General features: G+C 48.5%; 2 protein-coding genes across 3 annotated transcripts in view; one reads left to right on the top strand and one right to left on the bottom strand.

Annotated features, from left to right (window-relative positions):
- ENO4 (enolase 4) overlaps nucleotides 1-24,903 on the top strand; it is a 412,386-nt gene that overhangs the window by 115,381 nt on the left and 272,102 nt on the right. The gene's annotated exons all lie outside the window — the stretch shown is intronic.
- Nucleotides 1-24,903, bottom strand: part of HSPA12A (heat shock protein family A (Hsp70) member 12A) — a 180,873-nt gene that overhangs the window by 24,713 nt on the left and 131,257 nt on the right. For both annotated transcript variants that reach the window (XM_055247928.2, XM_055247917.2), the window contains 4 exons: nucleotides 12,999-13,084; nucleotides 10,996-11,123; nucleotides 7,479-7,665; nucleotides 5,164-5,268 (listed from right to left, as the gene is read on the bottom strand). In XM_055247928.2, the coding sequence (XP_055103903.1) occupies nucleotides 5,164-5,268; nucleotides 7,479-7,665; nucleotides 10,996-11,123; nucleotides 12,999-13,084 (506 nt within the window). The remainder of the gene's footprint in view (nucleotides 1-5,163; nucleotides 5,269-7,478; nucleotides 7,666-10,995; nucleotides 11,124-12,998; nucleotides 13,085-24,903) is intronic.

Here is a 24,903-nt window from a genome sequence, read left to right as displayed (position 1 = left end):
CATCTGTGCAATGAAGATCATAAAACTAACTCACAGCATTGCTGGCGAGATTAAATGAAAACACATGAGGAATGTCTGGCCCAAAGACTGCTGATAAATGCTAGTTCTTTCCTTTCTTTCTCTTCCCCTTGCCACGTTCACCAGACAAATCTGTAATCAAACCCAAACACACACCAAGGCACTTCTGTGTCTAAATCAGCTCTGGAGACACAAGAAACATTAATAGACTGGTGAAAAAACAAACAAAATTCCTGATGCTGTCTCATTTTTCCTATTGTTTCAAACAGTTATCTTGGGTCTGGCTCACCCTCTCCCTCTCTGAACTAACTTCCTCTTTGATCAGTAAATGATGTTTTTTTTTGCCTTTACTTTTTCTAAAAATTTTTAATAAAAACGTTTCATGGTAAAAATATACACACCATAAAATTCATCACCTTAACCACTTTTAAGTGCACAGTTCAGTAGTGTTAAGTACATTCAGTAAACTATTTTAAAACATCTTTCTAAAAACATCTCTGCTTTGGACCAACACAAAGCAGCCATTTTTTTATCATCATATTTTGTTTCCCTGCAGGTCTGCGTTGGGTTTGAAAAAGGAGGTGAGGGTATGATGTGTGTTGGGAAGATTCTAAGCATGGCACCCATTACCAGGCAGGCGATTTTAAACTCTTTAAAAGGAAAAGGGTTCAAAATACACATGATGGGCTTCCTTGGGCTGTCTGGAGAGTTTAGAGGAGCTGTCAGTTCCCCAGCGGGTAGGGAACAGCTTGGAAGGGAAAGGCGCCAGCGTTAATTAATTGACCATCTCATGTGTCCAGCGCTGTCACGGGCTTTCCTTCATGACCCACTGGGTGGCTTCATTTCTGTGACTCTTGGACATCCCATTTGAGTAGGTATCCTGCCTTTGCTTATTCTGGCCAAGCAAGCCATAACCCCCTCCCTCCAACTCCAGCCAGCCCCTGGCAAGGTCTAACTCCTCCTGTACATCAAACAGCTTTTTCTCCTGGAATTTATTCATGGCATATTGCCTGCTGGGAGGAGCTACCTTTGAAAGAAAGGTGCCAGCAGGTTCCCTGGAGCGTCTCTGGCTGAGATGAGGAGTTCACAGACAACCACCCACATGGCCACTTGACCTTCTGGGGCCTTTCCCTCCACTTCCTCCCTCCCCTTCTGAGATGGGCTGCTCACTCCTTTCCTTTTGGCAAACTTGAAATGCACCAACATCCTGGGCTTTCTGAGTCCTAAATTTCCCCCCACCCAGCCCCCATGGCTCCTCCTCCTAACTCAGGAGCCCCTGTGCGCTCTGTGCTCTCTGCTCCTTCACCTGCCTCGGCGCCCACAGACACATCCTCACGTGGCCTCCTGGGCCACCAGGCGCTGAGCCTGTCCCTCTGCAACCTTTGCTCTTCGGGCAGACCTGGGTCCGCCTCGTTGTGCCCCTCCCCTTCTGCCCTTTTGCCGCCTGGAACAAAGGGGCTGACCCCTTCTCCAGTTCCAAGCAGGCTTCCCGACACTTGTCTCTGACTGTGGTCACCTTCCGAACACCACTCAGACCCCTCCCTTCCCCCTCCCATGCCTCAACCTCCACCCCACAATGACCTTGCTGCCAGGCCTCCCCTGTCCCCTTGTCCCCTTACTGGTGGAATACCGTTTGCCCGGAACCCACTCCTTCCCAGCCCGCGGGCCCTCTTTCTTCTTGGTTGTCAGGTCCTCCTTCTTGCTCCCCGAATGACCCCGTGGCTCTCAGTCTCAGAGCCTCCCTGTCTCCCTGCAGACAAACCTGCAGAATCTGAGTCAGCTGCCTCTACACCGCCGACCTCCACCCTGCAGGCTCTCGGGATTACTGGGGTCTCTCACTCTATGCTGTATTCTGAATGTGTCCCCGAAAACTCATGTGTTGGAAATGTACTCCCCAGTGCAACTGTGTTGGGTGGGAGGTGGGGCCTAATGGGAGGTGTTTATGTCATGAGAGCTCCCGTCTCAGGAATGGATTTTTGCCACCATAAAAAGGGCTTGCGGCCAGTTGTGGTGGCTCACACCTGTAATCCCAGCACTTTGGGTGGCCAAGGTGGGCAGATCATGAGGTCAGGAGTTCGAGACCAGCCTGGCCAACATAGTGAAATCCCATCTCTACTAAAAATACAAAAATTGGCCGGCGCGGTGGCTCACGCTTATAATCCCAGCACTTTGGGAGGCCGAGGCGGGCGGATCACGAAGTCAAGAGATCCAGACCATCCTGGCTAACACGGTGAAACCCCGTCTCTACTAAAAATACAAAAAATTAGACGGGCGTGGTGGCGGGTGCCTGTAGTCCCAGCTACTTGGAAGGCTGAGGCAGGAGAATGGCGTGAACCCGGGAGGCACAGGTTGTGGTGAGCCGAGATCGCACTACTGCACTCCAGCCTGGGCAACAGAGCGAGACTCTGTCTCAAAAAAAAAAAAAAAGGATACAAAAATTAGCCAGGCATGGTGGCACATGCCTGTAGTCCCAGCTAGTTGGGAGGCTGAGGCAGGGGAATCACTTGAACCTGGGAGGCAGAGGTTGTGGTGAGCCGAGATTGCACTACTGCACTCCAGCCTGGGCAACTGAGCGAGACTCCATCCCAAAAAAAAAAAAAAAAAAAAAAAAAAAAAAGTCTTGCAGGTTTCAGGAGTGCGTGAGCTGTTTCACCCCTCTGCCATGTGAGGAAGAATGTTCCTTCCCCACATCCACATCCCCCTGGCAAGAGGATGCTGCATTCAAGGCTCCATCTTAGAAGCAGAGACTAGGCCCTCACCAGACACCAAACCCACCAGCACATTGATCTTGGACTTCCCAGCCTCCAGACCACGAGAAATAAATTTCTGTTTTTCATAGATTCCCCAGTTGGTGATATTCCATCACAGTGGCACAAAATAGACTAAGACACTTGATATGGTGTGGCTGTATGGTCCCCACCCAAATCTCACCTTGAATTGTAATAATCCCCATGTGTCAAGGGCAGGGCCAGGTGGAGATAACTGAATCATGGGGGCAGTTTCCCCCACACTGTTCTTGTGGTAGTGAATAAGTCTCATGAGATCTGATGGTTTTATAAATGGGAGTTCCCCTGCACAAGCTCTCTTGCCTGCCGCCATGTAAGACATTCCTTTGTTCTTCCTTCGTCTTCCACCATGATTGTGAGGCCTCCCCAGCCATGTGGAACTGTAAGTCCATTAAACCTCTTCCTTTATAAATTACCCAATCTCGGGTATGTCTTTATTAGCAGCATGAGAACAGACTAATACAACACTCTACTACTATCCTGGAGGCCACGTCACTCATTCCCCCACTAGAAATCCTTTGAGGACTCCCCATTAACCAAGAAGTTCCTTGGCTTGGCATCCGCAGCTCTGCACTACCTTGTCCTGAGCTCACGGCATCTTGGCTTTATCCTGCAGCCTTATCCTCCTTCCACCCCAACTGCTTCCTTCCCACAGCTGTTTGTCTGCTGCTTTCTTCCTTCTGAGCTGAGCACGTGCCATTCCACCAGCTTGAAATACCCACCCTTCCAGTTGCTGCCTGTGAACCACACCCCATCCTGCCCCGAATCCACCTCCTACAGGGAGCCTTCCATGATGCTCCCCACTGGACAGAATCTCTGCCTCCCCCCAGCACCCACAGTTACCCCCTCACCACTCTGACCCTGACCACACACTCCTGTATACTGAGTTGATTTCTACACTGCCATAACTTGTATAGGATTTCACACATAAAAGATACTCAAAAAAACAGGTACTTGAATAGATGAAAGTAATACCATGTTCTCACTTCCTCTCTGTCTCCCTCTGACCCTATTTCTAGAATTCACTAAATTTCCTTTAGTGGTCACACAATACCAAATGCTTCTGAAGTTCCCAAATCTTTTTGGATAAAGCTCAAAACATCAGTGCTCTTTAGTCACCTAATCCCCACCCACCGGTCTCCATGCCTGTGGGAGGAGACACGAGTGGACAGCCACATTCCACTTCAAAATTAGATGCTTTTGGCATTTCAGGCCATCATGACCACAGACCTTTGTGGGGGTGACCCAAGGGGGCTCACGCTATTAGCTTCTTCCATGGGGTCTGGGGGGATAGAGGAGGAGGGAGAGGAGAGGGAGAAATAGCAGCCACCATTTAGCCAGTGCTTACTATAGACCAAGCTTCAAGGAGGGCACTGCATGTCCAGTCCCATTTTCTATCAAATAGCCTATGAGGTACAGTTACCCACCGCACTGTCCAGTTAGGAAAGTGGATCTTGGAAAAATTAAGTACCTTGACCAAAATGACACAGCTGCTAAGTATGTTTCCTGCCTCTCTTTTTGTTTTACTGAGATATAATTTCCACACCATAAAATTTCCACTTATAAAGTGTGTAATTCAGTGTTGCGCGTCCAACCCTATTACCTAATTTCATTACCCCCCAAAGAAACTCATATCCTTCAGCAGTCGCTCCTATTCCCACTCCCTGCAGCCCTTGGCAGAAAAAGTCTCTGCTTTCTGTTTCTGTGAAGGTGCCTGTTCTGAACATTTCATACAAATGGAATCACACAGTATGTGGCTGTCTGTATCTGGCTTCTTTCACTTCACATGGCATTTTCAAGGTTTCTCCATGTGGTAGGATGTATCAGTAGTTCAGGCCTTGTTCTGGCTGAATAACATTCATTGTAAGATAGATCACATTTTGTTTCTCCATTCATCAGCTGATGGGCATGTGGATTTTTTCCGATTTTCGTCGTTGTGAATAATGTTGCTATGCACATTCATGTATACGTGTGTTTGTGTGGACAGCATGTGGACTGTTTCTACTTTTCGTAGTTATGAATAATGTCGCTAGGCACATTCATGTATATGTGTGTGTGTGGACATCTTCTTTCATTTCTCTTAGGGATCTACCCAGGAATGGAGCTACTGGGTCCTACGGTAACTCTGTGCTTTACTGTTTTAGGAATTGCCAAACTGTTTTCCAAAGAGGCCGCACCATTTTACGTTCCCACCAGCAGTGTGTGAGGGTTCATCCTGCTGTGTTGACTCCAAAGCCCACACTCTCCCTCCAGGCTGTGCCTCCTACCCTGGCCAGCAGGTGCAGCAGCCCGAGACACGGAGCTGGCACGGGTGCCACCGCCTAGCACACAGCTGGCTGGCCTCAACTATCAGTCCTACCTTCAGCGCCTGCTCCTTAAAGTACTGCAGGGCATAAGCAAAGATTTCAAGGGCTTTGACTTTCTTGCCATTTGCTGCCGTCAGGTCTGTATCCATGGTGAGGTCCTGGTAGGAGGAAGAGGAACAATAGTAAGAAGATGACAAAGGAGAAACACGTCTTCTGGCTTTGGAGACTGCTCCAAGGGGACCTAGAGGATCCTGGTGAGCCATGTTTATGTTCCCCCATGATTAAAGAGGCAGACTAGGATGGCACATCCCCCTAAATGGGGGCTGGCAGCAGTGTCCCCTTACTGTGTAGGAGGCTCTGGCTGTCCCCTCCAGGCCCCATCTTCACTGCTCCCTCCTTCTCTCCCTCTAGCTCCTGGATCCTCTGGGAGCAGAGGTTTCAGGGGCAACAGTAGAAGTCAGGAAGAGAGAATAGGCAGCAGGTGCCACTCCCCATGCAATTTCCATACTATTTCCACATTCGAACACACATGGTCACGCTCAGTATCCCCCCGATGGAGGCCTAATCGTACCAACCCACTGCCATCCATGATGCTAAACAGACGAAGCTTTCATTCCCCATTACGCTGCCAACCAAGTTACCAAAATAGAAGAGCTCCTATTTTAAGGCTTGCCCTGTCTAATCCGCCAGGAGCCCAGCATCACTGCTTTCCTCTCTCCACCGAAAGTGAAAGCAGCTGCTGAGTGTGGTCCCAGAGAGAGGATGCTCTGCAGAGCCTAGATGCTGGTGGATGGAGATCATTAAAAAATGATGAGAAAAGTCCCTGTGGGGTAGGGATGGGCAGGGAGTGAGAGCAAAAATCAGCAGGAAGCCCCCAGGTCTCCTGAACCAACAAGCTCATTACTGCCAGGGGAAAAAAAAATCACTGGGGCCTCCAGATTGTTCCAGGCTGGGTAATTATGCTTTGCCTTGGGAGTGAAAACAGGCATTGAGTTACTAAGCCAGCCATGTGGAGCCTGTCTGTGGCATCCTGACCTATCTGCACTTGCTCACTCCTCCCAGCCAGCTGCCTTCTGCTCCTGATGCCCAGCAAAGATACCCCAGCTTTAGGGCAGCAGCTCCCAGGCTCGGAAAGGTGGCCAAGTGCCAGGAAGCCATGGCTCTGAATTGAAAAAAATCCCTGTGCTTCCTTCCACCTGCCATCCTGATACTCAGCATTGAATCCCATTAGGCGAAATAGGAACAGTTCATTTCTAGCAGAACTTGGTCTGCACCACAGAAAGACAACCAGGCCGATGAGCACAGAGCCTTGAAAGGCAGGGTGCTGGCTGCTGAGTTTCCCACTTAATGTTTGCTTTGTCATCTGCAAGTGCTCAACAGACAAATGAAAGCAATTAGAATAGGAGCTTGCACTTGACTAGAACTTAATCTGCACCAGGCATGGCTCTAAGAGCTTTATGTATTTGGATTCCTTTAATCCAATCCCTACAATATCCCCATGAGGAAGGCACTGCCATTGTCTCCATTTGACAGAGGAGATAAAACAAGGCAGGGAGAGGTTAAGTAACTTGGATTACATTTCTCAAAGGTACCAGTAGCCAGATTTAAACCCAGGCCATCTGGCCCCAGAGTCCGTGTTCTTAAACATTATCATCATCCTGCCTTTCTAAGCACTGAAAGTTAAGGAAACTTTATGGAATAAAATGCTTAACTCAAAAAAGTTCTGTCCTATGCCCTATCCTTTTCTACGAAGCTTTGGGGTAGCAGGGGGTGCCTGTTTGATGTAGGTGTCTTACGGAACACTGGCTTGCTGGGAGCTCAGGCCACCACTCTGGGAGTGGGACCTCCAATTATTGGGCACTTGATGTCCTGAGCTCCCCTTCCCCACATAGAGAGCTGGATGTACCAGTTGTTACTGGTTGTTACATTCCAAACTGGTTAGTTAAGAGCTACTGCCCTGAGCTCCCCACGTGTCCCTAGCCTCCAAGTAGATCCTTCATGATACACTGATCTCTCAATAATCCAGAAACTAAAGGGAGAACTCCTGGCATGGCAGGAGGGCCCCAGCACTCCACTTCCCTGGTATAACCAGGGTCTACTTTGATAGGTCCATTTCCAAGACAAACGAGTTGTTAAATATTCAGAGTATCTCCCTGCCCACATGCACATTGGAAAGCATCGCATATTCCACAAAAGCACTGTGTGTTCCAGGTTGTGTCTAAAATCAAGGTAAATGGACACTGATTTCTGCTTGGGAGAGACTGGAGGGCCCCCTGGGTTGGAAGGACATCCCTTCCCCACCCCAAGGCTGGAGGAGCCTTGGCACTCCATTGCGGGGGACCTGGGCCCAGGGGAGAGGCTTGCTCACCCCAGTGGTGTGCAGCTTCATCTTGAACTTCTCCAGGTACAGCCACTGCTTGGCCTCATTGGGATCCAGGTCATGGTAAAAGTCCCTGGCGGCATACCCGAAGCTGTGGAACTTCCTCTCGGGAGTCAGCAAGATGGTGGTCGGAGTCTTCTGACTGGACACACCAGGGTCGCCTCCCTCCCATCGCCTGCCACCAAGGGAAGCAGAAGTTATGGGGCCTTCTTTCAAAATCCCAATTCAGGCAGCACAGATTTGAACACCTATTGTATGCATGAGTGTCAGTAATGTGGGTGCCCGGAGGCACTCTGCTTCAGCTGGATGAGCAGCTACTGGAGACACAACTTCAGCTAAAAAGGAGATGAACTGGGCAAGTGCAAAGTTCTTGCTCAATAACAAGCTCTGCCTTAATCTTTCATTCCATGTTTACTGAGCATCTACTCTAAGCATCTACATGTGTGCCAGGTGCTGGCATGAAACTTTTATGTCTGTGTCTTCAAATAATTCACAACTGCTAGGCAATGTATTTTTAATTTGCAAGCACTCAATAGCAGATATACTGCTAGCTTGAATCCTGTTTGAAACAAGGCAGGTATAAACAAATGCATAATTACCTGCCTTATGAGATGCAAATGAGGGGCCCAAGGTGCCAGCTGGTGGGGCAGAGGAAAGAATGCAGGATTCAGGGGAAAACCGAAGAAGAGACAGACAACTCGATCTCAAAGGAGGGAAGGATACTCCAGGCTGCTCAGAGGTGGGCCAGCCGGGGCATTTGTGGGGAATGTGAGGTGATTGCGTTGGTTGGAGAGAGTATGTGAGTGGGAAGAGTGACAGTGAAAATGGGAAGAGTGAGAAACACGATTAGGAAAGGAGCTGGAATCAGGCTGAGGAGTATCCTGGGGACTTAGACATTTACTCTGTGAATAATGGGAAGCCACTAAAGGTCTTAGAGCAGGGGCATGACAGAATCAGAGCTGCTGTTCCTAAGGGCAAACTGGGCTAAACGGAGGGGACGGGAAGCCAGGAGGCCCAGACCTATCCCGGAGCAGAGGTGAAAGAACCATAGAAACAGAGATCTCAGCACTCTGGGGAGCCGAGATGGGAGGATTGCAGTGAGCTATGGTTGCATCACTGCACTCCAGCCTGGGCAACACAGAAAGACCCTATCTCTAAAAAGAAATGACAGAGAGAGAGAGAGGCTGCAGCGAGAGCAAGGGAAGGGGGAAGGGGAAGACAGGAAACTCAATGCATTTGCTCACCTTTGCGGCCACTGCAGAGAGGTCAGGGCCACCAAGAGGCCAAGCTGTTCCCTGCCCAACCAGGTCCTGGCTCCTGGCCTGGCGCTGGTCACGTGACCCCATGCACAGCCCGTGCGCCCTCAGGTGGGGACGCAGTGCAGGAGGGAAAATGAGCCGCTTTCCTCGCCCACTGGGGAGGTGGCCACGCTCCCAGCTGAGCCCGGACCTGCTCCCGACCCCACGACATTAAGCATCAGTAGGACCATCTTGGTCCAGATGGAGCTCTGGCCTCCACCTATATTTGCTGCTCAAATGGGTCTGGAATCATCCCTGGTCAATTTCCTTGTCAAGCTCCATCAGGATGCTGCTCCTACCCCAGCAGCCAAAGTCCCCGAGGTGACTGCACTGAGACACAGGGATGGCCCCAATGCCAGGCAGCTGCTCCACACACTGCTCTTCACAAATGGAATTGTCATTAACAGTGACATTATCAGTAGAGAATGACCCCATGAGCTTTTTCCCTTCAAATTTTTATTCCTTCATTCCTACTTAGTACAAAAAAAGTTAACTTTCTCACTTCTAACTTGTCATATTAGCATGATTATGCTAATATGTTCTGATTGAAATAAAATTCAGGTAGAACCAACCAACCTCCCTCCAAAATGTCTACCATGACTAAGCTATCTCCTCTAGAGGCCCTGAACTATGGCGGTGCTTCATTAAGTACCCCTCCCCAAGCAAGTACAAAGTTATTTCCACTCCTTTTCTGTTTTCACTACATGACTATTCTGTGGAAATAACATTTCTTAGAACTACATAGAAGCTGATAAGCATTGATTCTAGCCTTTAATGGCGTATTCTTTTCCACTGGGATTTTTCATCTTGGGGGTCAGTGGTGGCAGCACAGACCCTCACAGCATCTGTCTGGCTAAATGGAAAGAGATTCCTGGTGGCAACTGAACACCAAGGGCGATGATGTCATCAGAGTTGGCTATAGAACCGGCTTTTCATCATTTCCTGATGACATGACACCCAAGAGTCTCTGTACACTCTTAGGACAAGAGCTTCAGGCTGAGCCACATCTGGTTTTCAAGAGGAAAGGTGAGACTTAAACCAAGATTGGGGTGGGAGTCACTTTTACTATGACTTGTGCTTTATACAACCCTTTATAAAAATTCCTAAAATACAAACATTAGCAGGGTGTGGTGGTATGCACCTGTAGTCTCAGCCACTTGGGAGGCTAAGGCAGGAGGATCGCTTGAGCCCAGGAGTTTGAGGCTGCAGAGAGCCATGATCACACCACTGCATTCCAGCCTGGGCAAAGGAGTAAGAACCTGTCTCTTAAAAAAAAATAACAACAACAACAACAACAACAAAACTAAAAAATCTTAATCTAGGAGCAATACTAAATTCCACAATTACTCAGTTGAAGGAACTGCAAAGCCAATTACAATGTATCTTCAGAGTCATCCCTTGGAATTGAAAAATTGGGATGATAAATTCTGGGCTTCCAAAGATTTGAGGGGTCACTCCCTGCAAGAAGGTCATGGATCAAGCCTGGGATCCCATGGATGGGTGGCACCCAGGGCCTGCAGGGTGCTGGGTGTGTGGGGAAGGGAAGGGGGCATCCCAGCACAGAGTGCATCCCAGGAGGCCCAGGGCAACTTTGCCTATGGGGCCACTTGGCTGAGATTCCCCTCATGCGGCCTTCTCTCTGGCAGGTGCTTTTTGCCTCTGGCTACCAACACCCCAGTACTTCTCTTCACTTGAAAGGGCCAGCACCTTCCCTGCTTTCATTTTACTACACACTAAGCATTTAATGGACAATCTCCTTTCATTTGCACACACACCTTGTGAGGGAGGTATTGTCAGGATCCCCATTTCACAGATGAGGAAACTGGGGTTTAGCAGGTTCAGCAATTGCCTAAAATCACACAATAAGTGGCCAAGCTGGCACCTGGATCCCTCCATCACAGACACTACAGGTCTGCGCCTCTCACCCAGGCCACAAGCTGGATTCACCCGGGCCAGGCTTCAAACATACTGCTCAGGCCCCTCCCCAGACCAACTAAATCAGAATCAAATCAATGTCTTTTCAAACCAGGAGCCTAGAGCCCAGAGATCAGAAATGGCTTGTCCCAAGTGGCATGGTGAGCTTGAGCCGAGCTGGAACAGAATCCAGGGCCCTCTTCCTAAGTGCCAATCACTGGCTCATTGCCCAGAGTCTCCACAGGTGCAGTGGTTGGCACCAGCCACGTGGCCCTCCCACCCACAGGACTCACCTCATCACATGGATGCATTCCGGCTCCTTGGTGAAGCTGTAGGCATAGCCACTGGATGTGGTCCCAAAGTCGACGGCCACCACCACAAGAAATGACTGCTGTTCTGAGACGTTGGAATCAGTGTCGTTCTGCAGATATACAGTGAGGCATGGGGGGTGTAGAGGGGTGGGCCTGGCTTTCAGGAAGACACCCCTGGGGGGTCTCACCTTGCCTAGTTGTGAACCCCCTGCAGACAGAAGGACATTGTATATTCCAACTCAAGTCTACTACCTGGAGAGCCCTGGGGAGAAGGCAGCCCAGCCTGGGCCCCCGCCTGAATGGCTCAGGGAGAAATGGGGGCATCCCTGAGTGGAGGGCCAGGCTGACTGGATAAAGCCTGCAGCTTGCCCACTCCTCTCTATTGACCGTGTCTGCACACGGCTAGTTACAGAAATTCTATCATCAGGGCTGGTCGCCCAGTAGTTCCTGAGCAGATACAATCTTCTTCCAAGCCCTGCTGCCTTCCGCAAGACCCTGTGCAGACCTCTGGCCACTGCCAGGAGCATTTCGCCAGCTGTGCCCTCTGTACACCCAGGTGACTGCTCCATCTGTGCGGGCATTTCATGCATGTGAGCAGGGCTGGGCATCCCAGGACCGTGCCCAATCCCACCAGGCCAGCCACATGACCCACTGTGACTGTCAGGGCCCAGGGCCTTGCCTCATCTTGATCACTTGGTCAGGCCATTTCAGGTTTCCAAGGCTTTCTCTCTTTTTTTTTTTTTTTTTTGAGACGGAGTCTCACTCTGTTGCCCAGGCTGGAGTGCAGTGGCGCAATCTCGGCTCACTGCAAGCTCTGCCTCCTGGGTTCATGCCCTTCTCCTGCCTCAGCCTCCCAAGTAGGTGGGACTATAGGCGCTCGCCACCACACCCAGCTAATTTCTTGTATTTTTTAGTAGAGACGGGTTTCACTGTGTTAGCCAGGATGGTCTCGATCTCCTGACCTCGGCCTCCCAAAGTGCTGGGATCACAGGCGTGAGCCACCACGCCCGGCCTCTCTCTTTTTTTAAAGCAGTTTACACTTTTTTTTTAACTCCCACAGAACTCCAAATTATAAAACCAACAAATGTTGGAGGGGAGGGGTGAGAATGCCACCTGCCTGGCCTCTCCTCACACCGCTCCCCTCCCCCACAGCCCTGAAGCTCTTACAGGACAACTTCAGGGTGCAAAGCCTGAAAACCACAGAACCTGGCCCTAAGGAACCAACCCTCCCAGTTTGCCCAGGACTAAAGGAGTTCCCAGGGTGCAGGACTTGCAGTGTAAAGGCCGGACAGTTCCAGGAAACCAGGACAGGCTGGCACCCCTACCTAGCGGTGACTCCGCAGTTCTTGGGTCTTCTTTGTGCGTCTGCACAGCTCATGCAATGCTGCCCTGTCTTCCAGACACTCACTCAGGTTGGCTGCCTGTGCATCTATGTGCATACCCCTCTAAACGGCTGCCTCCTAACATCCATCTTTCCTCATACAGGGCAGGGTGGGAGCAACAGCCCCGTCTCCAGCCCCACTCAATGCATATGAAGCCTTGCTCAGGGCTTCTCTACCAGGCAAGCTGTTCCAGAAGCGATTATACTGCCAGGGGCTTTTGGACACCGCAGACAACCGCAGTCAATGGAGTCCATGGATTTCACCGATTCACTAGCCAGAGTCAGCGGCTTCCTCTCAAGAGGACGCCTCACAGGCTCTGACCCTGAATCTTTAAAGGGCTGCTCCCATCTCACCTTCTTCTGTGACCCACCCAGGCCCCTGCTCCAGAAGCACTAGCCACAGCACAGAAAGCCTTCCCAGGCCCGGAGTGGGGGAAGGGGCTTGGCAGGGCTCCTGTGGCCTGGACCAGGTCAACTTCATCTCCAACCAGTGAATGTGAGGGGCTGTCCAGCAGCCTGAACTGTGAGATCCGACCCAGAATGCAAAGGAAGTCAGTACGCACGTGTGCTCGCGCGCACACACACACACACACACACTTCTTACCACAATATGGGAGGGGGACAGAGGTGTTATTCCTGTGTCCCCAAGACTCCGGGCTGGAGATGAATATGCAGATGTGGGAGCCGTTTCTGAAAGGAAAAACAAAGTCGCCTCCTTAGAAGTGGCACGGGCTGACCCACGGGGAAGAAATGAGGGCTGCATGGCCTTAACTCCTCCAGGCACTGTGGCCTCTGCAAAGCCAGCTCACGAAATGGGCAAGGCCTAGCCCCAGCCAGGAAGGCAGGAGCATCCGTTCCAGCACCTCCTTGCATTTGGTATTTAGAATTCGACCAAATGAGATGCTCCTTTCCTCTCAGTCGCCACCAGGCCTCTCACTCTGTGCCACTCAACCCAGCTTAGTTGGAGATGCTGGTCAGTCCCCGAAAGCCCCAGCTCCTGGCTGTGTGTCTGTGGAGCCAGAGGCTAGGCTCCATGATGGACTAGCAGGACCTGCAGCCACCTGAAATTATGTCAAATTTTTGTGTCCATTTTCTTGGAAGAGTATCTACAGCCCTCGGGTTCCCAAAGGGGTGAGGGGTACCTCCCCCAAGGAAGAGCAACCCCTATCCTAGGAATGTAGGATGTGACGAAGCTTCAGAAAGAGCGTCCTTGCCTAGCAGATGCACCAGCTCCTCCCTCCCCCTGCCAGGGCATGTGAATTCATCTCTCTTCAGTGATACTGAAGGTTTGGGACCTTTTTCAATCATAAAAACCACAGCAAAAACGCAGACAGATCAGCATTTCTAGCCCCTGCAGATGGGACCCAACAGCCACGAGGTCAAACAGGCAAAGGGCCAACAGCTAAGCAGCAGGAACACCATTTTGTCTGTTCCCCTGCACTCACCATCATTCAGGCCTAGCATTTTTCTGAAGTCTTCCCAGAGCCCAGTGGCTCTACCCCAGGAATGGGCCCCCCGGGAGAAAAAACACTCTCCCTGGCCAGCATTGGAAAGCGCTACAGTGCTCTCCCTACCTGCTGCCTAGGGCTGGCAGGGCACAGAGAAGCTCAGTGAGGACTGCATGCTCCCACCGCAGAGACGAAGGCTGGGCGCTGGGCACCTGCAACAACCCAGCACCACCCTCGGTGCTCTGCACATCCTGCTCCATTTAGTACATACGTACTGAAACCTGCTAGGAAGAAGTGGGTAATTTTCCAAGGCAATACTTGTGGTCAAGGAAACCAGAAGGTTTGAGGTGTCTGAGAAAAGCCTGTCTGCTTCTAGGGGAGCAGGTGGAATGGTTCCATCTGCCTCTTCTGCTAAATCACTTTGGGTTAATCCCAGGCTCTTGCTGATTTCCTTTTCTACTTGATGAGAACTCAGGTAGCATCATTACAGTGGGTACCAAACAGGCTGTAGGAATGAAATGAATCATGCAAGAGGGAATGCGAAGCCTCAAATCTGCACAGCCACCTCCCACTCTCTGCAAGCTCACAGCCTCTCTCTGCCTGATGAGGCTCAATTCCTATCTTGGGGAGAGAGAGGCACAGTCCAGTAATTACAGAGGCAAAAATCCAACTCGCTGGGTAAAGGACTTGAATAGACATTTCTCCAAAGAAAATACACAAAAGATATATCAACAAGTACATGAAAAGATGTTCAACATCATTAGTCTGTAGAGAAATGCAAATCAAAACCAGTGAGATATGGCTTCACACTGACTAGGATGGCTATAGTTTTTTAAGAAAGGAAAATAACAAGTGTGTCAAGGATGTGAAGAAATTGGAATCCTTGAGCATTGCTAGTGGGAATGTAAAACGGGACAACTGCTGTGGAAAAGAGTTTGGCAGTTCCTCAAAAAGTCAAGTACAGAATTACCATATGATCAGCAATTCCACTCCTAGGTATCTACCCAAAAAACTGAAAACAGGGACTCAAGGAAATACTTATATGCAAATGTTCATGCAGCATTATTCACAATAACAGAAGGGTGGAAACACTTCAAGTGTCCAACAACAGATGAAGGGATAGGCTGGGCGCGGTGGCTCATGCCTATAATCCCAGCACTTTGGGAGGCCAAGGTGGGCAGATCACTTGAGGTCAGGAGCTCAAGACCAGCCTGGCCAACATGGTGAAACTCCATCTCTACTTAAAAATACAAAAATTAGCCAGGCGTGGTGGCACGTGCCTGTAGTCCCAGTTACTCGGGAGGCTGAGACAGGAGAATCACTTGAACCCAGGAGGCGGAGGTTGCAGTGAGCCGAGATTGCACCACTGCACTCCAGCCTGCTGACAGAGCAAGACTCCATCTCAAAAAAAAAAAAAAAAAAAAAAAAACATGAAGGGATAAACAAAATGTGGTATATCCATACAATGAAATAGTATTTCATTGTAAAAAGGAAGAACATTCTTATACATGCTACAACATGCGTGAACCTAGAAAATATGCTAAGTAAAATACGTGGATGCAAAAGGACAAATATTGCATCATTCCACTTATAGGAAATCTCTAGAATAGGCAAATTCATAGAGACAGAAAGTAGATGAGAGGTGACCAGGGGTGGGAGGAAGGGAGAAATGGAGAGTTCTTGCTTAATGAGTACAGAATTTCTCTTTGGGGTAGTGAAAAGTTTTGTAAACAGATAGTGGTGATGGTTGCACAACAATGTGAATATTATTCATGCCACTGAATCATACACTTAAAATGGTTTAAATGGCAAATTTTATGTTATACATACTTTTTAAAAAAACTTTATTGAAAAGTTTAAATCAACTTGCTCATCTGGGAGGGGAAGCTATTTCTGATTTCTATTAGCACCCACAACTAACAGAATTGCTATTAGCCGTGGGCGCTAATTGCTCTTGAAAAAGAGAATGGAGAAGTCAGCTCAGTTCCTAGACCAGCCTGCTGATCTCCACAATCTTTGCTAATCTCCCAGCACAAGGGAACCCCTTCCATGAATGCAGGGGGAACTCCGCCTCCCCACTAGGGGTTCCAGCCAGATGGTCCTTCCACCTGTTGGTGAGAGGTCCTCCCTGCCCACAGCCGTTGGGCAGCCTGCGGAGAAATGCCATCAGCACCAGGAGCCACCCTCTCCACCTGCTACCTGGAAGGCCTGCAGCCATGTGTCCACATTTGCACAGACGGTCCTGAAAGAAACCAAATGTCTAATTGCCCAGAAAATCTGGTGTTGGCAATTAGCAAACAAGCTATTATCTGCAGACAAACTATCCACCCCGCTGCTGCTTGGTCCTAATTATCCCATCACTCAGTCCTTCTCAGAGCCCTGGGTCTTCTCACTGATTTGCAAAATAGCCAAGGTTGGGCCACACATGGAACACATGTCTTGGGTCCCCAGGGGACTCTAGGATACTTTGAGGGCAAGAAGCAAGGATTTTTTGGTTCTCCTGTACCTCCCCTCAACCCCACGGCAACCAGGCTAGTATTAAACAAATCATTTGACTTGCTGATCACTCAGCCAGGCCTAGAGGCAGCTGAACTTCATGGACTTTTTCCATCAGAAGTTAAAATTCAGCTACACTGTGCAATGATTGAAAACTGATCTGCACAGAAGGTATTGAGGGGTAACATTTTCAGAGATACCTGCACATGGTGCACACCCACATCTGTATATCTGTATATTCCAAATGAAAGATAATTCACCAGCTAATGTTCATCAGTAGAGCACAGAAATATACACAGCCAGTAGAGACATGCTACTGTTTCTCTACTTCACTACTTAGGATGTCAAAATGATGCTCAAAAATTCTCAGGGGAAAAAAAATGGAAAAGCCTATCTCACCCCGAGGAGAATGGGGAGTTTAATTCTGATGTGTCCCAACAAGGCTTGAGATCTTTCATTCAGTAGGTAAATGATCAGAAATAAAATACAAAGGATCAACAGAATATTATCTATTAATCTATGAATATCTGACAGATATAAGCTAACGGACAATAGGAGAGAATTGATGTATGGAATGCCCTATACATACCAAGTGTAGGCTGTGTGTCCTGGCTATCAATTATACAGAGGCCATTATCTACAGTAAGGAATCCCAAATGCCATTAAGTGTGGCCCTGCCTCCGCTGCTTCTATAAAGCTAATACAACAACATCTCCCTCGGGACTACTCTCACCCAGGGGATAGTCCAGTTCCGTCCCCACGGGTTGACTTGGACACATTAGGAACAGAAGAGAAAGGCTAAGTCAACACCTCAACACAAATAGAGTTTCCTATAGTCGAGGCTTGGGAGAAAGAAAGGAAGCTGAAGAAAAGAAAATCCAGACCCTTCTGTGGAGGTAGAGAAGGAAGACTACTAAAAGACAGGTTAAGGAAAATGCTCTCTCAGGAAATGTGATCAAGGACAGAGCTAAAGGAGCTAGGAGTTTTAAGAAATACCTACCGCATCGTTCGAAGTAGATTAAATAAAGGCCTACTCAAAGCATCTTCCACTTCAAGCACTAAGTTACCCGGAAATCCCATAATACAGAGAGATTCGATGTTTTCACATCAAGGAATCAGAGAAACACTGACCCTTTCTTTTTTTTTTTTTTTTTTTGATATGGAGTCTCGCTCTGTCGCCCAGGCTGGAGTGCAGTGGCATGATCTTGGCTGACTGCAAGCTCCGCCTCCCGGGTTCACGACATTCTCCTGCCTCAGCCTCCCAAGTAGCTGGGACTACAAGCGCCTGCCAACATGCCTGGCTAATTTTTTTTTTTTTTTTTTTGTATTTTTAGTAGAGATGGGGTTTCACTGTGTTGGCCAGGAAGGTCTCGATCTCCTGATGTCGTGATCCGCCGCCGGCCTTGGCCTCCCAAAGTGCTGGGATTACAGGCGTGAGCCCCTGTGCCCGGGCAACACTGACCCTTTCAAGAATGCAAACTAGCCACAAAACTATGGTTAAGCGGAAGGGGAAGAGACCTTTCTGGAGAACAGACCTTTCTGGGAAACAAACAGAAGAGCTTTCTTAGGAACAAACAAAAATTAATCATCATGTCTCCTTTGCTATTAGTTATGTATTAGATAATTTAACATCACTTCAGTCTTGTAGAGCTAGTGTGCAGACGATCTTTTTTAACTTTGGTGAACATAAAAATAAGGTGATGAGGGTGGTTATAGATTAACTCACAATCCTGGAACACCCTAACCCAACACATTAAACAACTTTTGCCAGAAAGAAGGGTATATAAAGAAATGAAAATATTTTTGCAACAATGTAGAGGGCAAATAAATAAAAGTATCAAATCCTGGCCAACAAGTTTCCTGCCCCAGGATTTCTTACAACCCCAGACCAGGCAATTGAGGAGGAACTAGTTTAGTTTGTTAGGTTAATCCTCACCGCTAGTCTTAATGGTATAAGGATTAAAATGCAGGCTTCATCTGGGTTCCTGCTCTAAAATGCAACACATATAAAATTCAGACACATTTTTATGTGATCCCAGCTCTAATGGCTTTAATCAAAGCAGACATTCTTAAAATAAAAAATAGTCTTGATAAGAAAACCTCAAAGAGAGCCATAATTCATGAACTTGCTTGCTGTTCTCCTCTGCCAAAGACATTAGTCAGCAAATGGCCGTGAGCAGAATCGTAGACTCTCTGAGATACATAAAATCAATTCTGCTCCATAAATACATGTTTAGAGATGAAGACAGAACCACAGGGCTGACTTTATTCTACAAGGTTCCAGCCTCTGAGGAAATGTGACAGATGGTCTCAACAATAGTGACATGCTACTTTCTCTAAACAGTCCTTCTTGTTAGCTTTCCGATTTATGTATCCAGCAAATAAATGCCCAATTTCAAAAGGAGTTTTAAGGTCTGGTACTTACGATTTTAAAAAATACAACATAGATATATTCTCATTTCTTTTTCCCTGCTGGCTGTCAGATGACAGGCCTTTGCTGACGATTGCCTAAAATCAGGCTATTTAAAAAAAAAAAAGCTCTCTCTCTTTCTCTCCTTATATGCCTGCCTGCAGTGTCATCTTTGAAAACTGATCAGCTCAAGGTCATATGTAGGTTACTGGCAAATATCTTTTCAGAAGGAAAATAAAAAATCTTTTATTACCCTATAACAGGCTTCATGGCTAGCTGAACTAATGCATTATTACCGTAAGCTGAACTTCCATTTCAGTAAATAATTTATGTGCTGTTTTTAATCACCATGGTGGATGTCCAGAGTAAATGGAAATTTTATTGGCATGAACCAGGAGACCCTCTCACTACAAAGAACACTGAGTGTAAAATAATCACTCTGCAAATGCTAAATAATAATTATGGAAATGAGCATTTACCATGGCAGAGACCATAGCATCAAGCCCAGGCCAAGTTGGGGGCAGCACCAGGCCCATCCTGACACGGGGCAGCATCTTCTTGTTACCCCTCCTACCTCCCTGAATAATCCAAGAGATGAGATGCCCCAGGGAGAGCGAGCTGGGGCAGCTGAGTTTCCCAAGACAGGAAAAGCCCCGAGTCCCTGCAATCCCAGACTGTCAATAGGGGTGGTTCACAGTCTCTCTCCTAACTGCAAGTTCATGCACTGGTTCGTGGGCCTCCAATTGTGTCTCTACATGTTCAGGCAACTGTTGGGAGAGGTGAAGACATACTTGCTTGACCAACAGTTTAACTACTAATTTTCATGAATTACACTCCTCAACCTTGCAGCCCTTCCCTCCAGCATCCAGCATTTGAAGAGACTCTACCAGATTGCCCTACACATGGTACTAAGATGTTTCTGTCCTCCTGGCTTCCTTCTCATGGACTCTGCTTGTTGGGGTAGGGCCAAGTCTTACTTCATCTCTAATTCCTTAGCTCCTGACATGTCACAGGCACTCAATGTTGGATGGATGGATGGGTGGATGGTGGGTGGATGGATGGATAGGTGGGTGGGTGGGTGAGTGGATGGATGGACGGATGGATGGGTAGGTGAGTGGATAGATGGATGGATGGATAGATGAGAGGATGGATGGATGAATGGATGGATTTTTTATGTGTACCCGAAAGTGGACTCAGTGACTAAGAGCACCACTGAGTTCTTTCCCAACTGAGGCATCAACTCTCTTGAGTTGGATATTAGTAACATACATGCTATGCTGAGTGACCTCCAACAATGTGGGATCAGCTCTCAAACCACCCAGGTCTGCCTCTCTCCTCAGATACCCCTTTTGCCAGTAAAACCACCACTGCTCCCAGATGGAAGAGTCCCTAGACTTCCTCCTTTCTCGTTCTACCCCCAAGTCCTGTCATTCCTTCTAATTAGCATCTCTTGCATTTGCTGGCTCCTCTGCTAAGTCACCACTACAGCCTTGGTCCAGATCCTCCTGAACTTTCAGTCTCCCTGTCCTGGGCCTGCCCCCTCCCCCAGCTACACTCACCCTGCAGTCAAAGCCATGACTGCAGATGCAGACAAAGCCATCTGGTCAAAATCAAGGTCTGCTCACCTAACTCAACCTTGTTAAGGTCTTCCCCTGATGCCCATCTCCCATGCAATAAAGTCCAGCACACTTCTAAGTCCACCTCACCTTCAAAGTCCACCCCACCTTCCTCTGCAGTCTCTTCTCTCTCTACTGCCCCACATCCCTGGTCATACCAAACCTATCCACAGGCCTTGGAGCATCTGTGCTTGATTCAGCCTCTGGGCACTGCACATGCTGTTCCCCTGCCTAGCATGCATCCTGCTTCTACAGCAGGCAAATTCTGCATCACCCTTCAGGGACCTCCACCTCTAAAAGTCAGTCCCCTCTTTTAAGAGAGAAGAGCCTTCTCAGCTCCCCCGGTGCAGATGAGAGAGGAACTTGTGCATCAGTTCCTGGTGATCAACTGGAAAACCCAGATGGGGGAAACTCGACAAGAGAGACAGGTTTCTCCTAAAGATAATCACAAGGAAAATCTACAGGAAAGGAGGGCAAACCTATGGACTAGAAGGTCTCAGCTCTGCTGTGCATGAGAACCCCCCGAGGGCTTGTTAAAACACAGATTAATGGTCTCACCCCCAGAGTTTCTCATCCAGTAGGTCTGAGGCTGGCTGACAATTTGCATTGATAATGAGTTCCCAGGCTATCCTGACTGCCCCAGAGACCAACTGCGACAGTTTAGAAGAGACTTAAAACACATCAACTCCAGTAAATGCAATGGATGGACCTTTAGTGGATCCTAACTCAAACAATCAAAAAATGTTGCATTTATGAGCCAATTAGAAATGTAAATGCTGACCAGACATTGGTAATGCTAAGGGATTATTATTAATAGTATAGTTACATAATTTTAAAAAAAGCCCTTGTCCTCTAGGGATACATTCTCAAATGTACAGACGAAACAATAGCGTTTCTGGGATTTGTACCAGAGTAACAGGAGAGGGAAGGGGTGGGGATTAAACAAGGTTGGCCACAAGTTGATAATGACTAAAACTGGTAACAGATTCATGAGGCTTCAATATAATATTTGCTCTGCTTTTGTATGTTTAAAACTTTCCATAATAAAATAATTGTGATTTCAACGTGCCAGTTACATGGAAGCTCCAGGAGGGCAGGTCAATGTTTTTCTTCCACTGTCCATCAGAGCACCTGGCCCATACCTGGTAGGTGCTCCACACATATTTGGCAGATGAATGAACAAACCAATAAGGATACGAGTTCACTGAAACCTACACATGTGGACTCTGAAAGTTTGGGTAGGTTTTGGACCTGGGTCTCAGGGTGGGTGAAGGGCTCTCAAACAGCAGGCTTCTCTGGGACTGAGGCTGGTCAGCCGAGTAGACTAAAAAGCCCTTGGAGGAGTCAGAATTTCAGCAGGCACCCACTGGCCCCCTCGCAGATGACAAAACAGATGTCCAGCCACCAGCTGAGCGGCTCCCACTCTGGGATGGGCTCCAGCTAGGTCTCAGGTACAGGGCCCTCTGGTCATCAGCTGACAGCTCCTAGAATTTGTAGCCGCTCTGTGAACCCAGGGCCTCAGAGGAGGCGGTGGGGGTGTCCTCCATCCGCTGCTGGGCCCCTGCATGTCTGAGAAACAGTAGGGCATGTCCCTGCAGAGAGGCAGGATCACTTAAAGGACCCTGACACGCCCATTTTGCTTTGTCCTTCAGACTTGCTGAGATCCCAATGCCATATGGGAGGGGCAAGATGTAACAGCCTTGACATCTTTCCATGGTTCTCAATCCAGACAGGAATGGCGGGCTGAAATGCTGATGTCAGATGCCATCCTGTGACCCTTTGTACTATAAGCACAAGCTCTGAGCCCTCCCGAAAGGCGGGTGTGTGTGTGTGTGTGTGAGCGCGCATGCTCCTGTTGGGGACAAGGGCACTGGGCTTTCTGCTTAGGCCCCAGGTTGGCCTTAGCATTGGGATGAGTGGAGGGGGCAGGCCAGGCAGTCATACGTGGGCTGTAGGCCAAGGGGCACATCTCCTAGAACCAGGACGGCTTTGGAACAGGAGCAAAGCCAGAGTTGGCTCTTCGGCTTCTGCTCTTAGAGGAACAGAAGAAAAATAAAACAGCTCCTGAGGGGGATGAAGAAAGTGGAGGTGTGGATGTTCGTGAGCCTGGGGACACTGCCTCACCTCCCTCTATGCCCCCTTCTCCCTCCATGAAGTGAGAATTGGTATTCTCAGGGCCCCCGTCACTCTTTATCAATGAACACAGGAGCCAGTGAAACTCTGAAATAAACACCACCCCCCACCCACCATTTTCCAAATTCCTTCATGGGGTCAGATATTCATGCATTTTTTGGTTTACTTTTAGGCCCTTTTGCAAGTTTATTCAAACTCAAATTATTAACTCAAAACCACTAGAAACATACAAACCTAGCACTCTATTGGGAAACTTATCATAGTCAGCACTCACTGAATGTGTATTTCATGCAAACTAAGCCTTACAGGGGTATCTCATGGGATCCTACCCTGTAAGGAAGGTTGCTGTGAATTACTATCATTATTCCCATTCTGTGGGTGACAAAATTAAGCCTAGAAGGGTAAGAAAGAAGCCCGCTTCCTTAGTCAGGATGCCACCCAGGGGGACTCAGAGCTCTCTGACTCCAAGCCTGCACACCTGCAAGTGCCCAGTGCCACCAAGGCATCATCTCTAACTACGAGACAGGTGTGAATGTAAATCCCCATTTCACAGATGAGCAAATAGCTGGAGGAGGTCAGGAGTCACCATCACAGGGCAGCTCCTGGCTGTCTCTGTCTACAGGCTCATGAGACTGTGTGGCGTATTCTTTGGTCTGCAAAGCTCTATCCCAAAAACCATAATTCTGTCTCAAATTCGAAGATCCAGGTAGGAGAGGCACATATTGGTAAGAGATATGTTAGATGTACTAGTTCAAAGTCAGGAAAGCCTGAGCTCAAATCCCACCATGACCACGTCCTAGATGCATGCCACTGGGTGAGCATCTGTATCTGTAAAATCTGGCTCATGGCAAGCACCCAATACGTTATGGATGTTATTTTGTTTATTCATATCGTGACCATCATCATCATAAAATCGTTCCAACTGCTGCTGAAAAAAAGACCGTGTGCTTACACAATGAGACAAGCAGAGCCCCCACCTTTGTATAATGTCAGCAAATACATTTCCTTTATGTTTTGCTTCTCTGGGCTTGTTAATCAAAGCTAAAAATTCCCACCAGACAGGAACTTGGCAAAGGGAACCTTCAGGAAAACTTAGTGATAGGAAACGTGAGGGCCGGTGCTGCCAGAGGTAAAGGAGACCTTCTGGCCCCAGTTTCCCACCCAAGCTGTCTGCTCACCCCAGGGAACTTTCAGAATAACCTAGAAGAACTTGAGAGGCCATATGACCACAGCTTGAGCCTTCCTGTATTCTACAGGGAAGCCCAGTCTCCATTCTAAAACTCAATGGGTCAATGTCAAGATTCTCTCCAGTTTCAAGGACAAGAGTCTACCTGCCTGGGCCTCTGGAAGCCCTGGGTTTAGACTTCCCCAATTTCATCATGAACAGCCTTGTGACAGTTCAGTCTTTAGAGGCCACGGCACAGCTAGTGCTGCCTGGATTGAAGCTAAAGAAAGGGCCGAGGCCATTCCAGGCCAGTTGGTTCCCTCCTGAACAGAATCTTTCACATCCCAAAAACTCACCACCTGTCCCTGGCGAGGGGAGAGGGAAGAGGAGGTAAGTGTCGGGAAGGTGAAGGTTCATCCTTCTTCAGCTGAACCCTCTCATGAGAGAGAGATACACCATCTCCAGGCAGGAAGCGGGACACTTGGCCACCATGCCCTCCAAACCTGGGTAATTCGGGCACAAACCTTCCACTCTCTGCCAGTGCCCAGGAGGGCAGAGGCTCGAGCACATTAAAAACCCTTCTGCAGCATTCCTTAATGGAAGAGACATCCCAAAACAGTTGTGTGGTTTGTGCACTGCACAAAGGCACCAGCCTTGAGGGACATCTCCCAAGCAGGGCTGCACTTAACCAGAGGTAAGCGTGCTATTTTCTTACCACAAAGGCATTTTTCCTAGCCATGAAGGGCTGCACTGCCTAGAACGGGCCCCTTTTTTTGAATTTTTGCATCTAAAGCAGATTTTTTCTAATTCATCCAAAAAGTAGCCATGGCACTTAATGGTCAAAGAAGGGAATAAAATGCTGAGTAAGGCACTAAGTTTCCCACAAGTAAAGCTCAAGCAGAGGCCAGGCAACCACTTAACTGAGTTCTAGAAGAGGAACAGAAGGTCAGAAAAAGTCAAGGGTGTGGGGTGAGAACTAGAATTTATGAATCGACACGAGATTCAACGAACACTTGCTACATGCTGGGTGTTGTAGAGGCTGAGTAGCTGTGCTGAAGTGCAGCGGCCATGGACCTCAGAGGGCTGGTTCGGACCTCAGAGGGCTGGTTCGGACCTCAGAGGGCTGGTTCGGACCTCAGAGAGCTGGTTCAGACCTCAGCTCAGGTCCCTGCTGGTCTTGGTAGATGCTGCCAAGATACTGCTGTGTCCACTCAAAATCTATTTCCTGCTTCTTAACTAAA

Source organism: Symphalangus syndactylus, chromosome 2 (genome assembly GCF_028878055.3).
Source record: "Symphalangus syndactylus isolate Jambi chromosome 2, NHGRI_mSymSyn1-v2.1_pri, whole genome shotgun sequence".
Lineage (NCBI taxonomy): Eukaryota > Metazoa > Chordata > Mammalia > Primates > Hylobatidae > Symphalangus > Symphalangus syndactylus.
Note: the sequence above shows the minus strand (reverse complement) of the source record. Positions and strands in the feature narration are given on the sequence as shown.